Source organism: Alligator mississippiensis, chromosome 8 (assembly GCF_030867095.1).
Source record: "Alligator mississippiensis isolate rAllMis1 chromosome 8, rAllMis1, whole genome shotgun sequence".
NCBI lineage: Eukaryota > Metazoa > Chordata > Crocodylia > Alligatoridae > Alligator > Alligator mississippiensis.
The window spans coordinates 12321995-12348435 of record NC_081831.1 but is presented as its reverse complement, the minus strand read 5'-3'; the positions used below and the strand labels follow the sequence as shown (position 1 = coordinate 12348435).

At 43.3% G+C, this 26441-nt stretch overlaps 2 protein-coding genes and 1 long non-coding RNA gene across 5 annotated transcripts; 2 read left to right on the top strand and 1 right to left on the bottom strand.

Moving 5' to 3' along the window:
- The first annotated feature begins 8 nt into the window (after positions 1–8).
- LOC109284805 (52 kDa repressor of the inhibitor of the protein kinase) lies at positions 9–11673 on the top strand. 3 transcript variants are annotated; one of them, XR_009463834.1, is made up of 2 exons: positions 9–131; positions 7033–11673. XR_009463834.1 is itself a non-coding variant. In XM_059732115.1 (2 exons), the coding sequence occupies exon 2, from the start codon at positions 441–443 to the stop codon at positions 2835–2837; it is 2397 nt and encodes a 798-aa protein (XP_059588098.1). In that variant the 5' UTR covers positions 64–131; positions 401–440; the 3' UTR covers positions 2838–2963. The 3 variants fall into 3 exon arrangements, 2 of the variants coding, with proteins under 2 accessions (XP_059588098.1, XP_019349774.1); XM_059732115.1 differs by lacking the exon at positions 7033–11673 and adding an exon at positions 401–2963 and having other exon boundaries at positions 64–131; XM_019494229.2 differs by lacking the exon at positions 9–131 and adding an exon at positions 160–2148.
- LOC132252092 (uncharacterized) lies at positions 8107–12685 on the bottom strand. The gene is made up of 2 exons (XR_009463835.1): positions 11142–12685; positions 8107–10802 (listed from the first exon to the last, which is right to left on the bottom strand). It is a non-coding gene; the product is annotated as an uncharacterized LOC132252092 (long non-coding RNA).
- A 180-nt stretch (positions 12686–12865) lies between these two features.
- Positions 12866–19915, top strand: SUMO2 (small ubiquitin like modifier 2). Its single transcript, XM_059732116.1, has 4 exons — positions 12866–12999; positions 13559–13690; positions 17553–17624; positions 19265–19915. The coding sequence occupies exons 1-4, from the start codon at positions 12979–12981 to the stop codon at positions 19325–19327; spliced, it is 288 nt and encodes a 95-aa protein (XP_059588099.1). The 5' UTR covers positions 12866–12978; the 3' UTR covers positions 19328–19915.
- Positions 19916–26441: the final 6526 nt, after the last annotated feature.

The following is a 26441-nucleotide window of genomic DNA, read 5'->3' as shown; positions in this document are numbered from 1 at the left end:
TCCCGGCTGCCCTCCGCGCTGCCTGTCGCCTTCGACTCCGCCCCACGTTGCGAAGCCACCGCCTTCATTAACCTCCGAGAGTAGAAAGCGCTGTGGCGAGGAGGATGGGTTTGCTGGGCCTTAACAATTAGGTTTGTTTTGGGTTTTTTGGGGGGGGCAGGCGCGCCGAGGGCAGCCCCGCGCGACGGGCTGAAGGAAGAACCCCACTGGCCCTGCTGGAGAGCCGAGGGCCGGGCTCGGGCTCTGGGGTGCGGGCGGCTCCGTTCCGTTCTCCCCGCCCCGCCCCGCCGGCTCGGGGGCGCGGTGCTGTGCCGGTTGTCGGGCTGCACAGCGAGGCCTCCGAAACATCGCCCTGCTGGGCCAACGGGTGCCGCTGTCTTTCCCTCCTGTGCTGTTCCAGGTCCCCGCTCTGCGTGGGGCGCCTCGTGGTCCGGGCCGACATGGAGAAGAGATGGAAAGAAGACGAGACGGCCGCGAATCCGTTCTGTACGAAGCGGTGCGTCGCGACGGTGAAAAGCGAGCCCGACGCGTGGGAACCGCTGGATCCCGAGTCTGCTGCGGCGCATCAAGCTCAGCCGTTGGCGCTGGATCAAAAGGAAGCCCTGCCCGATCCCGAAACTCCCCACGACTACGACATTGGGAACTACGTAGACTGTAGGCATTCGATAAGCGATGAAATTAAGTATAAACTGCTTACCCAGCCGTGGACCCCTCATCCGAGCTATGAGTTCCCGGTGTATAAAGACTCGGAGAACACGTCGCGAAAATTTAATTACTCGTGGCTGATAAATTATCCGTTCGTATCTTATAGCGAGAAATGCGCGGGCGTCTTTTGTCGTGTTTGTGTGCTGTTTGCCCCAATACAGGTAGGAGGCCAGAAACTGTCTACGCTGGTTTCTCAGCCATGCAAGAATTGGCAAAAAGTTACGACAAAATTAAAAAATCACACTACAAAAAAGTTTCACGGAGCAGCCTGTTTGGAAGCACAAATATTCAGCGAATGTTATGAAAAAACCTATAAAATTCTCATACACACGCTGGATGAAGAAAGATGTGCCCAGGTAGAAGAAAACCGAAAGAAACTTGCGCCTATCATTGAGACTGTGGTGTTTGCAGGTAAAAACGGTCTGCCACTTGGAGGGAAGGATAACGGTGAATTGGGTAAGAACGGTGAGAGTAAATCTGAAAGCATTTTCCAATCACTTCTGCGTCTCCATTGTCAAGCTGGTGACATAACCTTACACGAACACTTACTAAATGAGCCCCAAAATGCAATATACAGTAGTGAAACCATTCAAAGGGAAATTATAGAAGCAAGCAATATCATCGTCAGAAGCAAGCTGGTACATGAAATAAATGAGTCGGGTTTCTTTGCGGTATTCCTAGATGATGAAACCACAGTCATTTCAAATGTGGAACAAATGTCTGTCTGTGTGCGATATGTCAAAGAAGATCCAGTTACAGTTTGTGAAGTTTTCCTAGGCTTTTTACCTGTTTATAACCTGACTGGTGCCGGTTTAGCAAAGGCCCTTTTGGATTTCTTGAGGGAATGTAGTCTAGATTTGACAAAATTGAGGGGGCAGGGTTATGATGGAGCCACCAAAGTGGCTGGCCACGTAAACAGTATACAGGCTCACATAAAATCTGACTTTCCCAAAGCTGCGTACAGCCATTGTGCATCTCATGCTTTGAATCTTACCATAGCAAAATCTTGCACAATACGTGGAATAGAAACTACCTTAGGCATTCTGAATGAAGCTATTGGATATTTTGAGGAGTCGGCCAAACGGATGAAGTACCTGTCAGATGCTATAAATGCCACGTGCCCAAAGAGCAGGCACAAACGCTTGCAAAGTGCCTGTGTTACTAGATGGGTGGAGCGACATGACAGTATCATGGTGTTCGCTGAGCTCTACGATGCTATTATTGCAGCACTGGAAGCAATGCAGACGGATGGTGACAAAGCTGTCAGAAATAAAGCAAATTTCTACTACAAAAGCGTATGTGATTTTGAATTTATTATCAATTTGACAGTTGCTGAATTCCTCTTAGGAATCACTCTTCCACTGTCCAAGGAACTTCAGAGGGTAAATGCTGACATTGTGGAATGTTTTGACCAAGTGAAATTGGCAGTTGAGGTTTTAGAAGGTAAGAGATCTAACTCTAATGCTGAATTTGCAGAAATATTTAATATTGCCCAGTCACTTGCAATTAAACATGACATTGAGGTAAAATTGCCTCAACTTGCAGCCCGGCAGCAAAACAGATGCAATGTTTCATGTGACAGTGTTGAGGACTACTTTCGAATTAACACTTATATCCCATTTTTGGACTTCATGATTCAAGAACTGGCGAGGAGATTTACATTGCACAGCAACACTGTAACGGATCTTGGCATTCTAATACCTCTCGTTTCATGTCGGTATCCATCTGAAAAGCTTAGCCGTGTTTTAGAAATGTATGGTGAAGACTTGCCAGATAGCAGGAATATGGTTTTGGAGGAATTTCAATTGTGGAAACTCAAGTGGCAGGGCAAGGAGGAAAAAGAAGTGCCAAGCACAGCCATTGATAGTCTGACAGACTGCGACAAGGGATGGTTTCCAAACATTCATATTTTACTCAGGATTCTGTGCACGCTTCCTGTATCCGCAGCTCCAGCGAAAAGATGTTTCTCTACTCTCCACAGAATTAAAACTTGGCTTCGTTCAGCAGTGGATGAAGAGCGTCTTAATGGACTGGCCATGTTGTACATAAACTCGCACATTAAAATAACTGTCAGTGAAGTGTTGGATGAACTGTCAAGACGCTCAAGGCTAGATTTTATTTTATTACTCTGAATGAGAAATGTACATAGCATCCTAATGATTACAGGACAAAAGTCTTTCCTAGTTTGTTGCCCTTTTTATACTTAATATAGCAACTGACTGCACATTCCAATAAAGTTGCATTTGTTTTTGTTTCAATCTTAAACTCAATAGTATAACCCTTGGCCCCTAGGATATTAGTAAAGTTTCTAGTTTCTTTGTAGTTGGAGAAAAATTGTATTGTTATATGTGATGATGATGCACCGCATCCCATGCTGGTTCTTGTGCCTAGATGCCCCAGGCAATTTTGTCTGTCATCCCATTGGTTATGGCCAGAGGAAACCAGTCATGGTTTATGCCTGATTAACCTCCATAGGCTGAAACTGGAGGCCAGTGTGGAACTATGGAACTACAGAACTCCTCTGGCCAGCTGGGAACACTGCCAGCACAGAAGGTCTAGGGAACTCAAGACCTGCCCAACCAAGAAAGCAAAAAGCAGGAAAGCACTATTTTCTGAAAAAGCAGAAAGTTGATGAGAAAGGGGGCATTGATTACCTTTTAAAGCTCATTCCTTCTACACTAATGTTGTGACTTGGGGAAAGAGGAGGTGTCAGTATTTATGAATGTTGATGTAAGAAGTTGGGAAGATTGCATGCAGTTTATACTCTGTGCACAAAACCATATTAATGCAAAGTGACGGTTATACAATCAGGCTTCCAGAGTTAAAAGTTGAGAGGTCAACTTTAGCCTCGCTCTTTTTGCTTATGCAAACCCAACCTCGGGCTTAATGTGGAAATGATTATGAAATTGCACATTGGTTTTTCTCCTGGAAGTAGCATTTCTGTGGAGTTCTACCCCTTTGCTCCTCTTCAACTCACTGAATTAGGCCATTGACCCCTTACAGACAAGGCACCAGCTTGTGCCACTTTACTATCACTTGGGTGCCACAGGTTTAGGTCTGTTGTGCAGTGTGACCTCCCTCTGCAGTGTGCTCTGGGTGACTAGACACTGTCATGTGTCTCTGTGATGGAGTTAGGCTCTCTTCTTCACAGATTGGCCAGTTGGCACCAATTTGTTGGTATGGTTGGCCAGTTGCCCAAGGATGAATCTTGATTCCTAGATTCAAATAGAATTTAAGCCTCCTAGGGAATCTGGGGGGGGCTTTGCTCTGCTGAACTCAGCTCTCACCCCTTAGCCTTCTTTGTAATCACATGTGTTTCAGCTCAGTTGATTCCAGGCAAGATTCTATCCTTGCTGCTTTCATTTCATGCTTGTTTTACTCTCCCTGTTGGAATTTGGGGCAAATTGTTCTGCCCAGTGTCTCCTGTGAGCTTGGACTTTGGAGTCTGTCCTTGCCATTCCGCAGAATGTCTGCAGATGGCTTTGGAGGGGAGAGTGCAGCGCTCCTCACTTGGAAGGAATTCTGTTTTAATTGAGAAGTTGAGAGAAAAATGGGGAATTATCCTAGCTGATCAGGAGATACAAAAGCTAAGAATGGAAGCAGACTTCCAGCATGCCCTCGAGCAACAAATTTTAATAAAGCTCTGGACTTATCAAGTGTCTGCTCCTTTGTGTCAACCAAATTTCTCCATGCTCTCAAAACTCCTCCTCTCTTTGGTACAATCCCAGGCCAACTCCCAAAGATCCTAAAATCTTTCATCTCCTGAACATTTGTATATTTTTAAATAATCCTTCTTTATTCTTTCTAGCTTCCCAATGCTTCCCAATGCAGTTAAGGAGAAAAAAACACCCAGATCCCATGTTCACAGGACTGTAGCAGGAGAGGAATCCTAATTTCCTTGGGTTTGTCCTTCAGTTTATACTCTGATGCCTCTTGCCACACATTTACCTACTCCCTGTCCAGAATTTGTCTGCTCTCATATCTGGGCTCCTCTTTTTCTTTCCATGATGCCTTTTAAATCTCTCTTTCATGTTGCCTTTTTCTCTTGTCCCTTCTCTCACTTGTATCTGGCTATATCATTGTATCCAGTCATTTTGTTCTCCCCCTGCAGTGCTAAATCCCTCCTAGAAAGGCAGGACAATCTTCATTGCACAGGGCTATTGCTGTGTGGAGTCCAGTGCTGGGCTTGAACACTTGAGAGGGTAACATTACAGTCCAGTACTGAGATGCACTCTGTGCTGTCTCTTTCAAGCCCTCCTGTCTCCTTTAGTGGTGCTCGTCTCATTCCACCATTTTGTGACCTCTTCTTCCATTGTCATCATTGGTGGCAGTCCCTTGATTCGAGGATGATCTCTACCACAGCTCATTGGAGAGTGTTTCCTGTGGCAGAAGCCTGTGTATGACTTCATTTAACCTGAGGAAGCTGGTGCACAAAAACAGCAGCCACACAATCTTCACAAGGTAGAGATCTGGACCCGGTGTCGGGAGAAACCCTGATGACAGGAGACCTCCGTTTTGGTGCAGCCGCCTTCTGTTTTTACAGCTGTTGAGATCCTAACACCTTCTGCCTGATCCACCATTGAGGACTTGGGGTTGGACCATAGTTTGTCTGGAACCTCCCCTCAGGCTTGTTCACTGTGAGTGATCCTGCCAGAAGTACAAAACTGCAGACAACATAGCTCTGAGGATCATTGGGACACACAAGCCTCTCTGCCACTACAAGGTCTCAGTCCACAGAGAGGATCATGAATATCTGTGGGGTCAAGTAGTACAACAGCTAAGTATCTTGCTATGGCTCCCAAGATGTGAGTGTGAGTCTTGTTCTGGACTTTTGCTAAAGGCTGTCCCTAACTGACCCAGCTTCAAATGAGTACCTAGTTGCTTCGGCAGGCAAATGGCACACGGGAGCCATGTCACTCCTTCGTGTACTGTTGGCTGTAGCGATTGGTGTGCCTTTACTGTGCTAGCTCACTGGGCTGCCAAGTTCAGTGAGACTTTTGATATCTTGTTGGTGCTTAGCAGTAGTAAGACATCTAAATAACTTCAGTGACTTAGTCCTGTTCATGTACTCCACTGGAAGTCCCATATGACTTGGACAGGAAAGGGCACTTACTTCACCTGTTCAGAGGGACTTTTCTGGCCATTTTGCCTCCAGAATTTCTCTTTGTTCATTTATATCCTTCATAGTCCCTAATGGGCCATGGGATTGCTCCCAGCTCTTCCATTCATAATGTGAACACTAACAATTGTGGGAGGAAAGAACTATGCATCATCTCTCACGGCAATGATTTTACTGTGTTGGGGTTAGGGAGAGTGACATCAGAGCAAAGCTTAGATGTTCTCCCTGATCTTTTTCTCTTGGATTTTGGCAGTAATACAAGGAACAAAGTTGAGATCTATGACATATTTGGTCAGTTCCCTACACTTGGAATATTGCTATTAGTACCAATATCTTACTAGTAAAAACCTGGGTTGGGTTAATAGGCACCCACTGTACAATTTGCTGGGTAAATTGTCATCAAAGGGTTAATTCATGCTTGTATTTTCAGAAGGTCTTACTATAAACAGGTTGGATTAGAGTTTCCTTTCATTTACACTGGAGGAAAACAGAAATCACTTTGTGAAAGAACATGAGATTATACCAGAAAAAGGGAATATCAGACTTTAATTTCTCTCTTCAAATGTAGAATTGGTATGAGTTGCATTATCATAAACTCAAACACGCAGGTGTAGCATGAAGGCATTTTGTTGCCTCTTTGTATATTGTTTGGCGGTATCAAGATACCATCACCCATATGTGCAGATAAGATGAGCCATGTGATAGCAGAACTTGTAGATTTGCCAAGAATGTGAGATAAAGTGAGTATTTATTGCTCATAGTGAGAGTGTTTAATTTCTAAACCATCTGCATGTGGAAATGAACAACTTTACTTCCATCTTGTAGTGACACGATGCAATAGCTGTATGATGAAATGGAGGGTGTATGCAGTCACAGACTGGATTAAACTAATTTTTAAAGGCACATTTTTTTCATTTCATGGTTTCATTGGAGAACAAAGTTAAGCTGGTTTAGAATATCCTGAGTTTATAACACTTGGCTTTTGGATAATTAAAACAGCCCTGTGATACATTTTACCTTTAAATTACCAATCTATACTCTATACTATTTTAACTTTTTCCCCTAAATGTCCTTGTTTAAAAAAAAAATAGAGATCATTCATGTAAATTAGATAAGAAATCCATAGAGAATCTTACCATGCAATACATGTAATGAGTTGAAGGCATGTGGTACCAGCTTTAAATCATTTGTAACTATTAACTTTCCAGGGGGAGATTCAGTGACACACTAAAACGGGCACTGCTGGTATGGACCAGTTTCAGCAGAGCGTTCCAGGTCTGGAGGTTGGCCGAAAGAAAGTGCAAAAATATTTGCTGGAGAAAGAAGCAGAGTGTATGTTGAAACACAATTGCAAGAGCAAAGGAGCTGTGCACAGAGCAGATAAGTATGCAGAGATGGATGTGAAAGAGCCTTGATAGTGAGAACAAGAAAATTGACCTTGAGGCAATTAAAACAGGTAACCAAGGGAAAGATTTAAGGAAGGGTGAGGAATGTGGTCAGAGAGGTGAGTAGGGAGGTGATTTCAACAGTAGGGGCCTATATGGGCATGTGGGTTTTGGAGGATCCAGAGAGGAAAAATCAGGCTGGGAGATAATGAAGGCCTGAACAAGAGTCTTAGCTATTTTGAGTAAAATGATCTCAGAAATGTTATGGGGAAAGATACAGACATGCAGATCAAGGGACAAGAGGCAAAAAATGTGCATCACCTCCTCTTCTTTCTCCTGTTAACTGTCCTTAGGAACCTGGAGGGTTGTGCTATCTTAATGATGGAGGCAAGTTTAACTGTGATGGCTTTTAGTCGATAGCAAGATATCAAGAAGTAACTGACAGAGAGGGACTGAAGTGCAGATCAGATGGAGGGAGTCAGGTAAGACATGAGGAGGTAGGATTGCATGCAAGTCATCAGTGTAATTTGAAACTGGGTAGACGAGGTCATCCAAGGAGTGAAAGAGAAGAAGGGCCAAGAATGGGATATATGGAAGAGCATCTGCAGAAGGAGTGACTAGAAAGGTGGAAAGGGAAACAGAGGAGGACAAGAGTAGGGCAGACAGTGTCAAAAGAAACAGAGAGCAATGCAGGAAAATGAGGGTGGAATACAGGCCCTAGATTTGCCTGTGCAGAGGTACGTATGCTGTGTTTTACTTTTCCATGTTAGCAGGTGAATATGGCTGCATTTTGACTAAAGACATGTAGTGTTAAGGTCTGCTCTGAAACATGATCCTACCCAGAATGGTGTTGTGCAGTCTCACATCTATTCTCCAAAACTCCTGGGTCAGATCTGCTTCTTTTACAAGTACATGCATGTTTGTTTGCTTTTTATAACTACCAGCACTGCAAATTTAGCACTAGAAAGTCTAGTAGTTCTGCATCTGGCATTTTCATCATCACCACTAACAAGGATTTTATAATTAATGTCTGCCCTTGGGTATGTCTGGGCAACTCTGATATCATCTAAACACGCGCTGGATTACACCTCTGCAACTCCTTTGCATAGGTGTAAGAAAGGAGGTCCTGTGACTGGAACATGCAGTCTGCTGGTGTTAACTAAGAAAGGAACCCAGCTCATTCTCCTTGAGCTATGGCAGTTTGACAGGACAGATGGGAGCAAAAGCCCCTTGTTTTCATAACTGTGAGTAGATAAAGGACACAAAGGTAACAGGTCTGCTGAGGCATATTTACCTATGCTCTTAAGAGAAGCTGCTTGCTTTCAGAAATGGTGAAAACCAACACTTATGTCTGGAGGTTTTGAATGGTCTGTCACTAGTAATCCCTACATTCTCAGTAATAAACTTAGAGATGTGTCATCTCTTCCCATTTTTATAATTTTATTTGAAACAGCACTTGATATCTAGTCAGTTTGGTTGTTTCTCCCATATAATGAACTTTCCCTGTTGCTGTGTAGATGCCCTGTATACGTTTTTTTTTGTAAGTAATGTTCATGAACATGCATAGTTGGTAGCAAGACTCGGGGCAAAGGTTGTCATCTCTGAAATTGTTTTTTAGCTTGCTTTTATATAGTTGTAATACAGGAATCATGAAAGCTGATATATTCTCTTAAGATCCAGTTTCTTTTCATATCTGCCTTCAAATCTTTTATTCTACTAACAGTGCCCATCTTGATATGTCTTCTATGTAATGCTGCTTCTGTCTTCAAATCTCCCATTCTATTCTCAGACATGAAGCACTAGTTCAACCCTCTTCTTTCAGATAACCCCTAAAGAATTCCCCTGTATGGACAGGTTGTAAATACTAAAATACTAAAAAAGAGATCAAATAAGAGGGAAGGAGTGAGCAATGAGAAAGAAGACAGAGATCAAATAAGAGGGAAGGAGTGGCCAATGAGAAAGTAGACAACTTATGTTTAAAATACAAAAATGTCTTGTGGCACTATCAAGTAATCTCCATTTTGTGACACGCTTCACACAGTGTTTGCTATGGTGGCTATTTGCATTATTTCTATAAATAGCATGTAAGATGGTTTTGCATGTCTTTTGATCTGTAATGGCCTTCACATGTTTTGAGCCCTGTTTAAATAAGCTGTATACTAAATGGAAGAATATAGCACCTTTGGTTATTTTAAGAAAGCTCCTTTTCTTCCTCCCCCACATGTTCCTACTTCTCAACCAGCTGTTACAGAGGTGGTGCTGGGCTTTGGCGCTAGTCCTGCCCAGCCATCTTCTGCAGATGAGAGAGTCCCTCAGATAGAGTGTGTTAGGGAAACAAATTATGAGACTCTTGGAAGAAACCCAAAAGCGAGAAAGTCCATCCACTTGCATGCAAAGAGCAGAGTAATGTAGATGTTAGGTTAGAAACAAATACTGTTGCTCTTCTAAATCAAGCATTTGTTCAAGTTAAAACTTTGGAATGAACTCAAAACAGTTCTTAGAGGACATTTATCTGTCACAAAATCACCAGAAAGTATAGTGTCTCTGGCCACAAGCAGGCCAGAACTGAAAAAGAGATAAGAGGAGGTTGCAGATCAGAATGTTGTTCTGGTACAATTGTGTTTCCATACCAGGAGCCCGTATCATGGATGTCTCTAGTTACTAGCTATTTGTTTATCTTGCCTCTTAGGAACTGAAATAAGTACGAGCACCGTAATGTGAATGATAAAATGTATGTCAAGTCAAAATGGAGAGGCTTATTGGAGAAGTCCTCTTTGATAGTCATCCGAGAACATAAGAGAAGTCAAGCTGGGAAAGAACTGCTGAATCATCCATGTGTGTGAAAAGTTGGTTTTGTGTTGCAAGGAGACATGGCTTGGAAAGAATGGCTTGCCTCTCCTCTTTCACCAGGTTACTCCCTGGCTCCTTCCAGTTTGTCATGTGTTATAAGGTCAGTGCAGTATGTTAGGATATAGCATGATTACCGTGTTACTTATTTTCAAATACAGTGTATTCTTTTCTCTATGTGGTGTGACCAAGCTATGCTATGGAAATGCTACACTGGCCCCTTGAACGAAAGAAGGGGCAGGATGTTACAATTAGAAGTTTTGTTGGAATTTGGGATTAGATTCCAAATTCCAGTGCTGGGAAACAGAGTGTAAATGTTACAGTTCGTGAGAGGCTGGACTACAGAGAAACTGTGCAAGGAGAATTAACTACCTGTCTTCAGTGGCGGGAACCCGATCAGTCAGTTCATAGGCCGGGCTAAGCCCCTCTTGTAAGGTTGCAACCATACGATATTCATACGATTAATTGTGAAAATTTGATTTCCAACAAGATCCCAAATCCTGGTAGGAGTGAGGTTTCAACTTCCAGACAAATCTTTGCAAAGGTCGTTTATGTGGCCTTAGAGAAATCAGGTAGCATTAGGGAGGGAAATCCATGGCAACAAAGGAAAGGAAGGGGAGCAGAATTCCTGATGGGGGATGAAAAGGAAAGTCTGAGTTCGGGAGGTGAATCCGAGTTCTCTTCAGTTGACATTGCACAACATTACTATTTCAGTTTGGTCATTTTCAGCTGTTGTGTTTCTGCTCCTATAGGGATGTGGAAGGTACATTTTTGGCATTAAAATATGCAAACAATTGGGTTATTTTCCTTCCTATGAAACCATGTGTGTACAACCATAGTGCAATACAATGGGGACAAGCTGCCCTAGTAATACCCAAGCTATAAAGGCTCAAGACCAGCTTTGATGGAATCTATACAGCCGGCCTAGCCCACCTGCTGAAGCTTTCAGACCTACTAATGTCGAGTCAATGTTTCTTCCACAACTGTGTGATTAATTATTTTACAGGCTTTCAAATGGCATTGGTTTCAACTGTTAGTGTGAGGTTTCTGAAACTAGCCAGATCAAGTCATGGAGAAAGACTCACTGGTTCTCCAAAGTGTGTGGCTGGGCTGGTGACTTTTTTTCTTTTAAGTAGGACTGTTGATGCTTGAAGGGATCAAACAAGCAGAAGAATTCATTGTGGCAAGCGCCTGCTTGGGGTTAGTTTCAGTAAGTCTCTTATTATCGGACGGTTTTCCAGGTGCGGTGTTGTCTTCGTGCCCACTTGAAGGATCTGAAAAACAAACTTCAGCTGCCATTATATTGCTGCATTATCTCCACATTAACTTTTACAGGCAAACATTGCTTTTGGGCTTATATGTGGGATATACCCCAGTGACTTTAGTGGAAGCTTTGTACACTTTATGACAGTATTGACTTGCACCTAAAATATATAGCTTGTGCTTGCTCATGTGTAATCTCTGTCTGTCTCTCTCTCTCTCTCTCTATATATATACACATGCTGTGCTTGGCTTGTTTTGGTTGCACCTGATGAAGACTATCAAGCGTTCAAAAGCTTGTCGAACTCTATCCCAACTCTAGAGTTGGTCCAATAAAAGCTACCAGCATAAGAAATCCTCTCCTCTCCCGTATGTATATTTACACTTTTTGGATCGTCTGTAAAGTGCTAATCTACCCTGTCATCTACTTGATTTCAGACTAACATAGCTAACAACGTCTCTTTATGCCTGGAACGCCATGGGACAAATACCAGCCTTTTGCAACACGTACATAACCCGCGAAAAATGCCATTTACTGGGTCAGCCCACGGGTCCGTCTTGCCCGGTCTCCTATGTCGCAGTGGTAGAGCTCGGGTGCAGAAAGGGGAAGCGAATGGGGTATGACCAGGGTTTTTCCCCCCTTTCCTCTCCCCCTTGCAGCCTCTGGCGTTTAAGGTCTAGGATTTCGAGGCTGCACCCCGAATGTCCACATTCAATTGCTACCACCGGGCGACTGAAACCACCCCCCCATAAGCATCGCACGTGGAGCACGTCACGCGGCTTCACGACCCGTGGGGAGAGTCGCGAAGCCGTGAGTCTTAATAACAAATATGACACAGGGGGACGATGCCAGGCAGGGGCTTTGCCGTCTACGGCGGGCGGGCGGGCAGGCGAGCCTGCGGGGCAGACGAGGCCGGGGTTTTGCCCCAAAGTGGCAGCGACCGTCCTGAGGAGGGTACGTGGCTGGAGCAGCAAGGAGGGAGGTTGGGGGCTGTGTGTGTGGGGGTAGAGGGGGGGCAAGCAGGGGCCATGAGGGAACTGGGAGGGGGCAGACAGGGGCCATGAGGGTGGCCCTACAAGGAGCCTGCGAAGCAGGCCGGAGCGGGTGAGTGATGTTGCGAGGAGCCCTGCAGACAAGGCAGCGCCCATGGGGCCACAGGCGGGCGCGGGGAGGCCCGGCCACAAGGAGCGCAGCGGGCTGGGGGGGCTGCCAGGGGCCCCGGCCTGTACGAGGCGGGCGCGCAGCCGCGCGGGCACGCGCCGCGGGGGGGGGAGGCGGCCATTTTGCGAAGGACAATACCCTCCGCGCGGCGCGGCCAGGGGGCGGGGGCGCGCACGCACGGCAGCGCCAGGGCCGGGGAGCGCGCACGCCGGCAGGGCCGCGCGTTATGTAAGGGCGGGGGCGCGCTCCCGCCGGCCGGGGCCCAATGGGGGACGGGGCTGGGGGGCGGCGCGGGCGCGCGCACGCAGGCTAAGGCGCGGCCCCGCGGCAGTGCGTGCGCGCTCCGCCGGCCTCTCTCCCCGCCGCCGCCGCCACCTCCTCCTCGCTCCCTCCCTCCCTCCTCGCCGCCGCCGCGCTCGCCCCGGCTCCAGGCCTAGCTCCGGCCTCGGCTCCCCCCGCGCCCGTTGTGCAGCGCTCCGAGCGGCCCCGCCCGCCCCGCCATGGCTGACGAGAAGCCCAAGGTGAGCGGGGCCCGGCCCCGGCTGCGCGCCATTTTCCTGCCCCCGCGCGCCAGGCCCGGCCCGGCCCGGCCCGGCCCGGCCTCCCGCCGCGGCCTGGACCGCCGTCCTCGTCCCCGTGCCCGTCCCGCGGGGCGCCCGCCGGGCCCCCGCGCCTTCCCGCCTCGCAGGATCCCCTCCCACGAAACCACCCGCCGCCTCTTGCGTAATTTGGGGACCATCCCGGCCAGCACATCCCTCCAGGCGAGGGCAGGGCGAGAGCGGGACTTGGCTCCTGGGACAGCGTCGTGTCCTCGTTGAACTGCCCCCTCCACCGAAAACGCTACCTTGTTTCATTGCTTTAAAAAAACCCAACAAAACATCCCTTTTTTTATTTGTTTTCTTTCCTGCCTTGTTGGGTTTTTTCCCCTTTGATGGGAGCTCGTCGCTTCTTTTAAAATCGTGCCTCTTTCCCCCCCCCTTGTTCCCCCTCGGCGGGAATTCATCGCTTCTTTTAAAATCATGCCTCTCTTTTTTTTTTCTTCTCTTTTTCTCTTGTTTTTCCCCCTCCCTCCCTCGACAGGAAGGCGTGAAGACCGAAAACAACGACCACATTAATCTGAAGGTGGCAGGGCAAGATGGGTCTGTGGTGCAGTTTAAGATTAAGAGGCATACACCACTTAGTAAACTAATGAAAGCCTATTGTGAACGACAGGTATGGTTCTTGCATGAACGCTAGAAGAAGCAATGTCTGTTGGAAGGGTCATCTGCATAAGATGGATGAGGACAGTAAAGTCTTACCACAGTGTAAATATTTTTTCATCAAAATCTCGCGTATTTTTTTTTTAACACCTCTCATCAGGTTCGAGGGATGCCTTGTTTGGAGGGTCTGTTACAAAGTAGGGGGCAGGGAAGGGTAGAGCAGGAAGTGAGTGACAGATTATTTGCAGGGGTGTAGGTTTTAGTTGTTATCTTTGCAGCTCTGGTTAGTCCGAGGGCTGTTGATGCTTCTACCCCAAAATCAGTCTGGAGAAGGTGGGGCAGGGACCAGTAGAAAATACGATCGGTAGTTGTATACCAATAAGGATTTTTTTTTTTGTTCTGGGTCTGAATTTGAAAGACATCTGACTATTAGCTTGGTGTTGCTGGCTTGAGCAAGATAAAGAAGCAGCCAGCTGAAAATGGACTTATTTGGATTTTTTGAAGCTGTGTGATGATGGGTTTGGGAAGGAACATGCACATTTTGTGATAAGGTTTGGTTTATTTCCAAGGGATTAGTTGTCCTGATCAGCCCCTTCCAGTTCACAAAAAGAAAGCGGCAAGCATTTTGATAGCATGTGAGCAACTGTACCTAACCTGCCTCTAAAGATATTAAAAGAAGGGAGTTTGAACATAATGGTTGCAGAAAGAGTGTCGTGATAACACTTTTTGCAGCAGCAGTTGAGGAAAAACTTTTTTTTTTTTTTTTGTGATACTGCCCAGAACTTTCTCATGGATGTCTATTTTTTAAAAGCCCTTCTTCAACAGGAATTTTTGAAGTGTATTAAATGAATCTAAGGGCTTGTCTCTTACCAGGTTAAACTGGTATAATCCTTCCCATCCCTGCATGAGCACAGTTATACCAATGTTGTTATGCACTCCAGAAAAAGAGTAGGCCAGACCAGTACAAGGGATCTTCATTTGGATATAATTGCAGTCATGTTTTGGGTTATGCTGGTTCCAGTTGAGTAGAAATTGCACATGGACCACAAATTGGGGTTCTTATTCAAAAACCATGTCTAGTCCAGACCTAATCTAAGAGCTCAGTCATTCTGAGAAGTGTGATAGGAATAGACAAGAGAACGTTTGTGAAGCTCTGGATTCCTTTTCTGCAGCTCACTCTCAGACTCGCGTTAGCTTAGGTAAGTCACTTGACCCTCGGGTTTCCCAAGTGTAAACACGAACACCATCTTCATGGGATTTTGTGAAGATTAATGAACTGTTTGAAAAATGTTGTGAGATTCTTGGATGGAAGGTGATGTGATATAAATGGAAAGTATCATGGACACTCAGGTTAGTCAACATAACATGTTTGCTGTGTTTGTGTTTGTTTAAATACTTTTAAAATAAAACTGGTGCGAGACTGTTTAACCCATGAAAATCCATGAGTAGTAAGGTTTAGACACCTCTTGCAATTAGCAGAAACTAAGTTTTAAATAAGCCAGCATTCAAAGTGTTGCTAAATTAAGAAGCAAACGCCCACATGACAAAAGCCATGTTTTTGAACTGGGCTGTTAACTGGTTAGGCACCAAATATTAATTATATTGTGAAAGTATACCTCAATATACTTAAAATCCACAGCTTCCTTTTGACCTCATTGGGTACAGTGAGTGTTCAGCACCTCTAAAAATCAGACTCTTCTGATATGTACAAGGTAGACCCTGGTTAAACTCTAGCTAAATAAGCAAAGCTTAACAAAAAACAGGCTTTTGAGAGAAATGTAAACTAGGTGGTGTAGAGTGGAAGGTTGTGCGTAATATATGATAAATAGGAAATGTGAAGAAAGAGTTTAGTTTAAAGTTCTGACGATCAAGGTGGGTGATGATTTTGCATTACTGAAACTTGTTTTTAGTATACTGAACTACATGCATTAAGATCCATGTCTTCCTGAGGTTGGAAAAGCACTTCAGTGAATGCCAATCAGGATCCATTTTGAGATGCATGCACAGTTGCCAGGAATCTCTGCAAAATAACCCTTTTTAGAATATATAACGTAAGATGCATGCTGTTAGAGAAACAGTATATACTCTTTTTGATGAAACCTCCAGTTTTCTCCATCTGTTTAATTCTTCCTTTCAAAAACCCCTCTTCAGTAACCTGGCAACAGGAAGTCTCTTCCTAAAGAGATTGGCAGTTTAAAATAGCATCCCCAGAGCTGAACAAGTTGTGTCTCTACAACATTCAGCCTCTAAGCACTCGTGCTTGAAACAAATTCTGCTGTGCAGAAGTGGGTCGTGTTGCCTCTGCGCTGCTTAGTCACCTACATGCTTGCCTTATACTAAGACAGTGTCATGGGTGAACGTGCCGGAACTTATTTTGTTCCTTAGTCTGAGATTTGGCCTTACTGGTGAGATTTTGTTTTGCTATGAACCGTAAGTTTTTATTCACTTAAATATTCTTACTAAAACTTGGTTCCTGACAACTGGACCTATTCGTGACACTACAGTTTTGTTTCTTGTTTATGTGGCAAAGTAAGGATTTTACTGTTCAGCGTGGTCCACTACACACAATGTGTAATTTGAAAAATAAAAAAATACTTGCTGTACATTCCCAAGCTAGGCAGAAGATAGAGCTTGCAATTGAGGCAGGAGTTCTGGTCTTAGTTCTGCCACTAACTATCCTTGGGCAAATTGCTTAGGATGTGGACACACAGCACATTTACTGCAGAGCAAACAGCAGAGACATGATGCACAGCTTTGTATAGGTGTAAATTGCTTCATTTTGGGATGTAGTTACCTCAGAAAATGAGGAGTGACTATACGGTGGTACCTGTTGTGCGTCAGCTCCCATGGTTGGCATCAACCTCTGTAGCTCTTTGCTCAATGAAAATTGGCTCCTCTGCCACCTAGTGGTCAAGGTTTATCATAGTATTTGCAAGAACTCCAGGCAGGAGCGTGGAAGGGCTAGACTTACCTGCTCCTTACGATAGACTAAGGTTGTGGTAAACACAGTTACTATGCTGTATGTCCTCGTCCTTAATCTTTCCTTCTCTTTAGAAAGCCAGTAAAAGAGCTGAGAGGTCAGAGCTAAAGTGCCTCTGAAGTAATGTTTACAAACTTCAAGCTTATGTTAATGCACAGAACTATGACTAATTAGCTAGGCATTTTAACTGCTGTTCTTTCTCACTTGGTCCGATAAAATTTTTGGAAGTGGGAGAATCGGCAAAATGTGATGGATAGGAATTTGAATGATTTTTTTTTTACTCTGATTGTAATATATTTTATTTGGAAGATTTCCTCTGAAGCGAGATGGTTCCATTGACTCTTTTGAAACCTAACTGCAAACTAGTGAGTTGTTACCTGTGTGTTCAAGAAGTTACCTTTTAGGATTAATTGGTTACTTCTTGAATTGCTTTGGACTAATAGGCCAATATCAACTTTTGGGGAAAACTAGGAAGCCGTGTTTCCTTTTTGTGGGTAGGGTTGTTGCTGTTCTGATGATGACACCTGATACACAAAGTGCTAGTTCTAACTTTTTTTTGGCTGTATTATTGAATATTAAATATTCTTGTGAAAAAAATTAAGGCTGACTTCTGGCCTTCAGATAGGCTTTGTGGGCCTTTTGTCAGCAGGGACACTGTTTTATGTTCTAACAACTAAGTTACAACTTGTAACACACAACCTATCACTAAATCACAGCAGTTGGTCTGGTAGCTCCAAAACGGGTGCATGAGAAAAGTAAGAAAACTCTGGTATGAACTGTGGATGATTGGTTTTCTATTCTGAGTCAAGATGCAGTTCCAGTTACATATTGGAATGAATGCTGAGGAGTGTTTTAACAAGTCATTTATTTTGCTTTTGTGTTCTTTCTTATCCAGGGTTTGTCAATGAGGCAAATCAGATTCCGGTTTGATGGGCAGCCAATTAATGAAACAGACACACCGGCACAGGTAAAAATTGTATTTAAAGTTTAGCTCCGGAACTAGTATATCTGTTTAACAGAAGCATTTGTCTAGCTGAATACTTGAGTGATAGAGCTTGATCACTGTTTATAACCTAAGGTTTACTCAGGAACTAGTTCAGATTTGTTTGGAATAGCACTTAATGCTACTGAACTTTTACCACCTCAGAGCAAAGTAAGGTAACAATGTACAACTACAGCTGAGATTGAGCCTTGTGAGGGAGTTCTGTGCATTATAGACTGTCATGGTTTCACGATCCTGACAGAGAAGTGTTGGAGTTGTCCAGTAATAGCATTTACATTCATTTGCCTTTTACACTTGATAGGTACACATGTTGATCTGCCAGTTGATGCTAGCACAGGTTCTACTTGTAATGCTGGACAATGATATCTGAAGATTTTCTAGTATCTCTAGGTTTATTTCTAGTGTCTCTGGTATAAAAATCACTGGATGTTCTCCAGGTTGAATTGACCTGAAGGTTTAACATTGTGGTGCATGGAAATTGGTTAAAACATCAGGATGCAGGTTAATTGCAGCAGTAACTAGTGGTGATTGTCAAGGATGTCTTTCTGTAGTGGGCTGTGTAGTTGGCATGAGTGACTGACCAGTGTGCAGTTCCAGTGCAAAGTTTTTATGCTTTCAAAACACCATCCCATGATAAATGAGGGGCTTGAACAATTTTGTCAGTGTTGTCAAAGGGTCAGTCAGCTGTTTTGAAGAATTATACCTCCTTTAGCTGTTGCATTTGGACCTTTGGTTGAACCTGACTATTGGGAATTAAGATTACATGCAACTCATAGCACACATGGAAAAAACCATGTTGAGGCTAAAACATCAGTTGGGTGTCTGTCTACAGCAGAGGTCAGCAATGTTTTTGGGCAGAGTGCCAAAAACACCCACAACCTCAACTTGTAAGGGGTGTGCCAGGGGTGAGGCTGTGAGGGGTCCAATCCTTGTTGTGGCAGCAAAGCCCCAGCCCCTTCCCAACATCTCCCTTGTGGTGCTCATGCCAAGCAAAATGCCTTTGCGTGCCACACTCTGGCACCTGTTCCAGGGGTTGCCTACCCCGATCTACAGTAAGAGTTGTACTTGTACAGTAAGAGTTGGAACAAATTGCTTCAGTAATATTGTCTGTAGCTCAGAATTGTGATGTTCCTTGTTTTATGGCTAATTATGCAACATACTTAAAAACTGCCAGTCTTTCAGCCTTTTTTGTACTTAGTAGCTGGTGGTTGATTTTTGTTACTCTAGGGGTATAGAAATCTTAATCCTGGTCTGCTTCCCTTTAGTCCTTTTGCTGAAGCCACTTAGATCCTGTTCATTTGAACAATCATAGTATGGGAGGTAGCAGCTTTTTAAGGACAGCCAAAAAAATGAAGAATGAAGAATAGGGTGGTCTGTTTTAAAGCAGGCAGCAAGATTTCAGAACATAAAGATCAGCACTCCTGACTTGCTACTACAATAGTAATTACCTACCATGCTTCATTATTTATACTTGTTCCAGTGAAGCAGACTAAAACCCCCAAAGCTTGGGTTCTGCTCTGGTAGGTGGATCTAAAATGAAGGATGTCTTCAGCATCTAATAAACTTAATTGAGTTGAAAGCAGTCTTTCTTTTTTCTGTTACAGTTGGAAATGGAGGATGAAGATACAATTGATGTGTTCCAGCAGCAGACAGGAGGAGTTTACTAAAAAGAGAACCTGCTTCTTTCCTCTCCAGAACTGTGCTCCCACAGATGACACATTCACAATTAGAAAACGAGACTTGGTTCAGCCACATCCTGACTACTGCAGTATAGTTTCTCTTTCTCTTTGATTTTTTTCCCCCCTATTTCTTCTATTGTACATAAAGTAACTGGTGTATGTGCACAGACATAATGCATATTTTTTTTTAACTAAATGCCCAATAGTATGTTTTGATCAACATGGAATGGAGATGAGGTGGGAAAAACAAACTGGGTCTGTGAAAATGCCCCTTTTCTCCATTAGTGGCATGCTCCTTCAACTTTTATCTTTATATTCCAGTAAGTTATTTTGCTCTCACTGTTTAAAAACAAAACCTTGCATACTTTGTTTGATTGGATAATTTCATTGTTTTTCTTTTATCATTGTAAAACCAAGGACGATTTTATAACTTTTTTGTACGTAGCTGTTACACGTAGAGCAATCTGTCTAAATAGGGGTAAATTACTCTTAAAAGGAAAAAAAAAAATGATCCTAGATAGTTTTCCCTTCAAGTAAAGCGTCTTGTTGTTTAAATAAACTTCTTGTTTAAAATAATCAGTTTTTTCTTTTATGCTTTTATACAGTGGTAATACTTGGCACTTGCGGCTTTTTATTTCCACAGCACTGTACAAACTTTAGTCCTCAAACCATCTGTGGTAAGTATGATCCTCGCTTTATGGGTGGGGACACAAAGATGAAGGGCTTATCCAAGGTAATGGAAGAGTCAGTAGCTGGTCTGGAAGTAGAAGCTAGGAAACCCTCGCTCTGGGTTTTGTGTGCATTATACTACACCGTTCGGCTGTCATGAAGGGAAAAGAATTACTGTTGTTCAGTTAATTGGAGGAGGGAGATGAACTGTTGTACAAAAAGAAACAGTTTCCAGAAGCTAGGTGAATTGCAACAGACTGAAGCGTTACAATATCTCATGGACTTGAATTCAGTTTTTTTGCATAGGAACTTGGGATGCATTTATAGAAATATTGGCATTTCAGTTGTAATAGTTTTTTGATATTTTTGATTTGCTGACTTTTTCTTTTTTGGGGGGTGGAGGTTGAGAGAAGAAACAAATCATTGAGCATTCAGCTTGTAAGTAGGGTGCTCACAAAACATGGAAAGTAGAATAAGCAAGTTGAGTGCTCTGGGCATGTTCACTTTTACAATATTTGGATTCCAAACTCCTGTTCCTTTGTGCTTTGTTCCTGGATGAAAAGGGAGGAGCTTATATTTCATTGAATCATTGGAGGCAACCAGAAATAAAGGCTTCTTGCAGCTATGCATGATTTTGCCGCTTGTGCTCATCTTGTCAAGACAACATAAAATCTGAGGTAGTGGTAGAGTGGAGTTGAAACCCAAGACTTTTGTGAAAGACTATTGAACTACTTTCACAAACTACTCTTGCTACTTCCTTGCTTCACTGTACCTGGAAAATGCTTTCTTTGCCACTGTTCTAGTTCTTCAGGAAGATCTTATGGCTCTATGCTACTCAAGTAATTTATATCAGATTCCTAATGCATAAAAGATAAAATAGATAAAACCAGATCCTTGTTGATAACTATGCAACTTCGCTGATGACCCTGAGAGTTGATCATTGCATGTGTTTTTTTGCTTTTTTTTTCCTGTGCCTGATGTTGGAACAAGATGATTTTAATACCTGGTTTTGTGTGTGTGTGTGTGTGTGTGTGTATGTGTGTGTGTTCCTGTGTTTTAGAAAAAAGATGAAGGGATGATGTTTTTCCCATCCTGTGATAGCACTATTGCTCACTTCTAGAGAACTATAAGTATTAGGAAAGGATAAACTACTACTGGATGTGCCTTTGTGTGGTAATGCTTTAATTGGGTATGTGTAGCGGATCAATGTCCTACTTTCTGGTTAATTTTAAGGAATCAACAATCATAGTAAGCAAATATTTTTCTTCCCCAGTTTACACCTATTTTGGACTGCCGCACCAGGCTATACAGTCCTGTACATTTGGAATGGCTTCCTGTTGTAGATAAATATTTGTATCAAGAGGTGCATGGAAGCCTGGAGAAATAGTTCTTTTTGAGCTAGAATAGTTCATTACCTTTCATAATATTTCAGTTTTAATTTCCTACCTCAGTTCTCATGTGGGTCTCTGAAAATTGTTCCTTTTTGGCTTTAAAAGCTCTATTCTTATCTTCCCCCGCTAGACTTCTGAAAACCTGGACTCAATGATCTGTAAGGTCCCTTCCACCCCTAACAACTATGAAACCTTCCATCTCATTCTTTAAACTTTGCTGGCATTATTGCCAGGATTTTGTTCTTTGCTGAAATCTCTCTGTTAATCCAAAAAACATATTTGGCCTTGTGTTGGCCTCTGAAAACGGTGGGTGAGGTCTCCTTAATCATACCTTCCTGAGCTCTAACCAAATTCAGGCCAAAAACTTCCAGTTACATCTTGTTTTCTGTTTCTTCTTCCCTGAGGGGAGAACAATGAAAAATGGGCAGGGAGTGCAAAAATGCTTTCAAAGTTGCCATCTTAACCTTGTAAGAAAGTACAATTAATGCTTTGTCACAACCTGCATGTGGAATTCCTGTCAACAGAAAGGGAGTTGCACATTTTGTTAAGGAAACCAGGCCTTCTAAGGGGGGTTTAGGCCAGTTTATGAAAGCTCCTCTGTGCAAAAATAGGGGGAACCTGTCCATAATCCCGTTTTAAGAATGAATCGGCTGCAATGGTTTTATGAACGTCTGTCTTCTGTCATCTTGTGCTAGAAGCCTTTTACAACATGCTATTACACTTAAACTGTCAGCTAATCTTAATTCCTTTATATCTAATACCCCTCTTATTTTTAGCTTATGTTGAGCGAGCCCAAAAGTGCCTGTTTGTAACAATTTATTTTAATATGACTAGAAAGTAGCTGTTTTCAAAGCTGTAACAGCCTTACACGGTCAAAATAGCTTGTTTTGGAAAGCACCTTACTGAAAAGATCCTGATGATAAAAATGTCTTGGAAAGCTTCTCTGCATAAGAGCTTCAGGTTTTTTAATTCACATTATTCTAACAGTTCAGTGGATGGCTTTGACTTGTTTTTAAGTACAAAATATTTGTCTGCCAGCAGGGGGCTAAGATACCAACCAGTTTTTAATTTTAAACCCACAAACTAGACATTAGGTCTGTTCTGATGTGATTCTGTAGCTTGTAACCTGATGGTCATGGAACTTGGAGGCCTGTTGGCACGGCTCCTAAACTGGAGACTTGGTAGCAAAGCCTCTGTTCCCTAGGATCTGAATGCTTCCTCTGTGACTTAATCTGCACTCGGAGAGCTACTTCTGAGATATGAGGGGGAACGAACGGATCTTAATGCCAGTTTGCAACAGCATAAGTCATATTCTATGTAGTTTTCAAAAACAGGTTAATAGTGGGTGTCGTATGAAAATGGTTTGGTTTGTAGGCCTAAATCGCTTCCCAACAGTTTTCCAGTTTTCAGTAGAAGAAAGAGGTTCTCTTTGCACAGTGCAGACAGATCAGTGCTTCACATTTACCAAACAGTAGGGAATCTTCAGGGGCCTGTGAACGTTGTGCTGTCCACCAAGTCTCTGAAAACTGCAGGCAAGTGATTGTGTCATGTAGTTTGACAAAGCCTTTTCCACAAGTACTGGACTATGCACCGTCTTAGTCTTGGTGAAGGCATGGGATGTTTTGTTCCTTAGTAAAAGAAATCATTTGAGAAGAGGCTTTGTGGTGAATCCAACACTGAGGACTCTCAGTAGCGCAGCTCAGGGGCAGAGACAGTGAGCCTCGTAGCTTTTAAGAGATCAACCAGTACATGAAGAGCATCTGGTTAACTTGCTTTGGCTGAGATAGAGTTAATGTAGTGAGCAAGAGGAAATTCTCTTTGAGGACTTCCAGAGGGGAGAGCGCAGTATCTTTAGGGCCCAAATTTATTTTCAGTCTTTTAACTGAAAAGTCCGAAGGCCTGTAAAGGATAGAGGCAACATGTATTACTTGTGGAAAAGGCTTTGTCAAACTATTCCAGACTATATGATTATAATTATTATATCCTGCTCTGCTCAGAAAGGCTCATCACTTTCAATACAAAACTTTAATGCAAAAAAATTCCTCCAGTCTTGAAAACCAGCATTTCAATTTTATGTGCCCCTCAAGTCACAGCTGTTCTACTACTTGCTGCGTGCTGTTAGCCTTGGGCACGCTAGGGCTCATTTATTTTCCCATTACTGTTGTCTTTATATATTTAAAAAAAAAAAGTGTGGGCTACTCTTATCTGCTAAAGCACAAGGAATCGAGATTCCTCAGTTCTATTCTGGGCTCTAATGCCAAGTTATGTTTTTAGGCACGTGACCTAAGGCAGCATTTTCAGGCTTCTGTGCCTAACGGGTGGGTACTTGCATCCACAATAGTGACCCTAATAAGAAGTAACTTAAACTTCCAAGGTGCAGCTTCTATTGACTTTGTGCCCCTCCTCTTCCCCTCATGGGAACTTGTCTACTTGGTGCCTGACAATCAGGCTCGTTTTATTCGGACAGTTCATTTTAAGCATCTCACTTTAGGCGCACAAGTTTGAAAAGGTTCACTTTTGGTCTTTGGGCCGGCCTTAGTTTTGTCATCTGTTAAAATGGGGATGGTACTTACCCACTGCAGAAGAGTGTTTTGAGGATTAATGTGAAATACCTTGATGTTCATATTTGAAAGTTTCTAGACATGCAAAGTATTATGACATGCTTGATGTCGAGATGTTCTGAAGCAGAATTTGTTGGTGAGCTAATAGTGCAGCATAAAAGGGTGCAAAGGGGTATTTTGGTGTGATGTAAGAGATTGCACTAGTTATGTAGGGGTATTCTAAAGTTGTTTTTCAAAGGAAAAATAGGTGATACTACAAGAATCAATTGGGGTGAATATTTTTACTGTCACAAAACAAGCACATTGCTCAAACTCGGATACTGCTATAAAACAAGCATCTTCTGCTTTAAGCATAACTATCTTTTGCAAATGTTTCTCCTGTGAGAGTGCAGACCTCCCAGTGACTTCACTGCTCATGAAGTAGCCAGTGTAGAGCAAGTGCTGGCATTGTGTGAGATGGATGTTGATTCTATTGTGACTGTTATTGCAACATTAATGAAAAGGTATAATCTAACTAGTCCAGAGAGCTGATACTCAGCTGCCTTTAGCCAATTGGAAACGAGCGGCTTTCCAAAGCTCTAGCTATTTGTGTTCAAAGTGAAAGATCTGAAAATCACACCCTTGCTCTTCACTTTTTTAAAAATATGAAGTGAATATTACAGTAGAAGGGTTTTTTAGGGGGGCGGGGGTTGGTTTTGTGTTTTGGAGGTTTTTTTTGTTCAACTAGGAGATAAGATTGTGGCTTCTTTTCAGTACGTGTCTCTCTCACCTAGTGTGATAGGCTGTTTTGGAGTAATAAAGTACAGTTTAAAAGCATTGAACTCAAATATGTTGATTGATTGTGATTTTTTTTTTTTTTAAAGCTAATACTGCACTGCATCAGATTATTTGTGTACAGAGCATGGAGGCAATGGATCCCAGCAATGAGGGCAGGGATTTGTTGTGGGGGATGGGAATCTGGATTCTGATCTGAATTTTGCCTCATTACCAGACTTCTGCTAAGTCATTTAACCCCTTGGTGTCCCTGTTTTGCCAACTGTAGAAATAGGGCTAGTGCCCCCCCCCCCCCCCCCCCCCCCCTGCTTAATCTATTTTATGTTTATTGAACCACTTTTAAAATACTTGGACAGAAGGTGCTATTAGAGTTAGATATTACAGTTAGCTTCTGACAGTGACATTAGATAGCTACACAGTTACAACCTGTGGAACTGTACTGGACTATGCACTGTCTTGAGTCTTGGTGAAGGCATGGGATGTTTTGTTCCTTAGTAAGGGAACTCATTTGAGAGGAGGCTTTGTGGTGAATCCAACACTGAGGACCCACAGTAGCGCAGCTCAGGGGCAGAGACAGTGAGCCTTGTAGCTTTTAAGAGATCAACCAGTACATGAAGAGCATCTGGTTAACTTGCCTTGGCTGAGATAGAGTAAATGTAGTGAGCAAGAGGAAATTCTCTCTGAGGACTTCCAGAGGGGAGAGAGCAGTATCTTAACACAGAGTCTAGGTCCTCTTCACAGAAGTCTTCATAATTTTTCATCTGGCTGACTTGAAGCAACAATTATAAGTCCAGTTTAAGGTTAGTTAACCAGTCTATTGCTCTTGAGGGAAGTGCTGCAAAGTCTCAGTCTGAGGGCTGCCAACTATAAGCAATTGTAGCAAGAATTGCCTTCTCTAATTTTCATTTTGGATGAAGGACTGGCCACAGTGCTTCAGGCATACGATGCCTCCACAGTAGCCTGTTGCATCTCAGCTGCAAGTGGGAGCAATGCAACCTGCATTTTGTGCAAAATGCAGCTGTCTGCTGTGACAAGACAACCAGTCAAGAATGTATCGCACCAGTGTTCTGCACTGGGAAACAAGGTGCAAGCCATGCCTCATGGGTCAGATCCCAACTACATCCGAGATCACTTCTATCCAAGATCCAGGGACATGATGGGTCTTTTAGCTAATTTAAGGGAACAAACCACCAGGAGAGAGATCATTGCAGTAAGATCTGTCCTTTGTAGTCTGCTCCCATAATCTTCTGGTCTTAAAGAGGAGTGTGCTTTGTAAAGAAACTAATGGTTTGAGAATAAACACCAGTCTCAGGAGAGTCAGCAGACAGAGGCTACCCCAATACTTATCTGCCTCATGCTAGCTCTGCTATTCATATTCCTGGATGTTAGTTAGTTTCAGCACATGTTACAGGATACGTTGCCACATCTAGCTAGTGTTCCAGGGATTCAAACAGCTGCACAGGGCTGTGCTACTGAGACACGCTGCCTGGAAGGATTAGTTCATTTAACATTGGCTAGTCTTGGTTTCCTTGGTTATGGCTGTAAGACTTACAAGACCGCTATTCAACCCATCTTTTCATGGTACTTTCCATTCAGCTCCTAATACAAGCATTTTGAACACAGATAAGCATCCCTCTGTCATGCTTAGAGGCTGCTTTTCCAAGTCAGGGTTCAAACATCTTGACAGTAGGTTGTATATGTTGCATG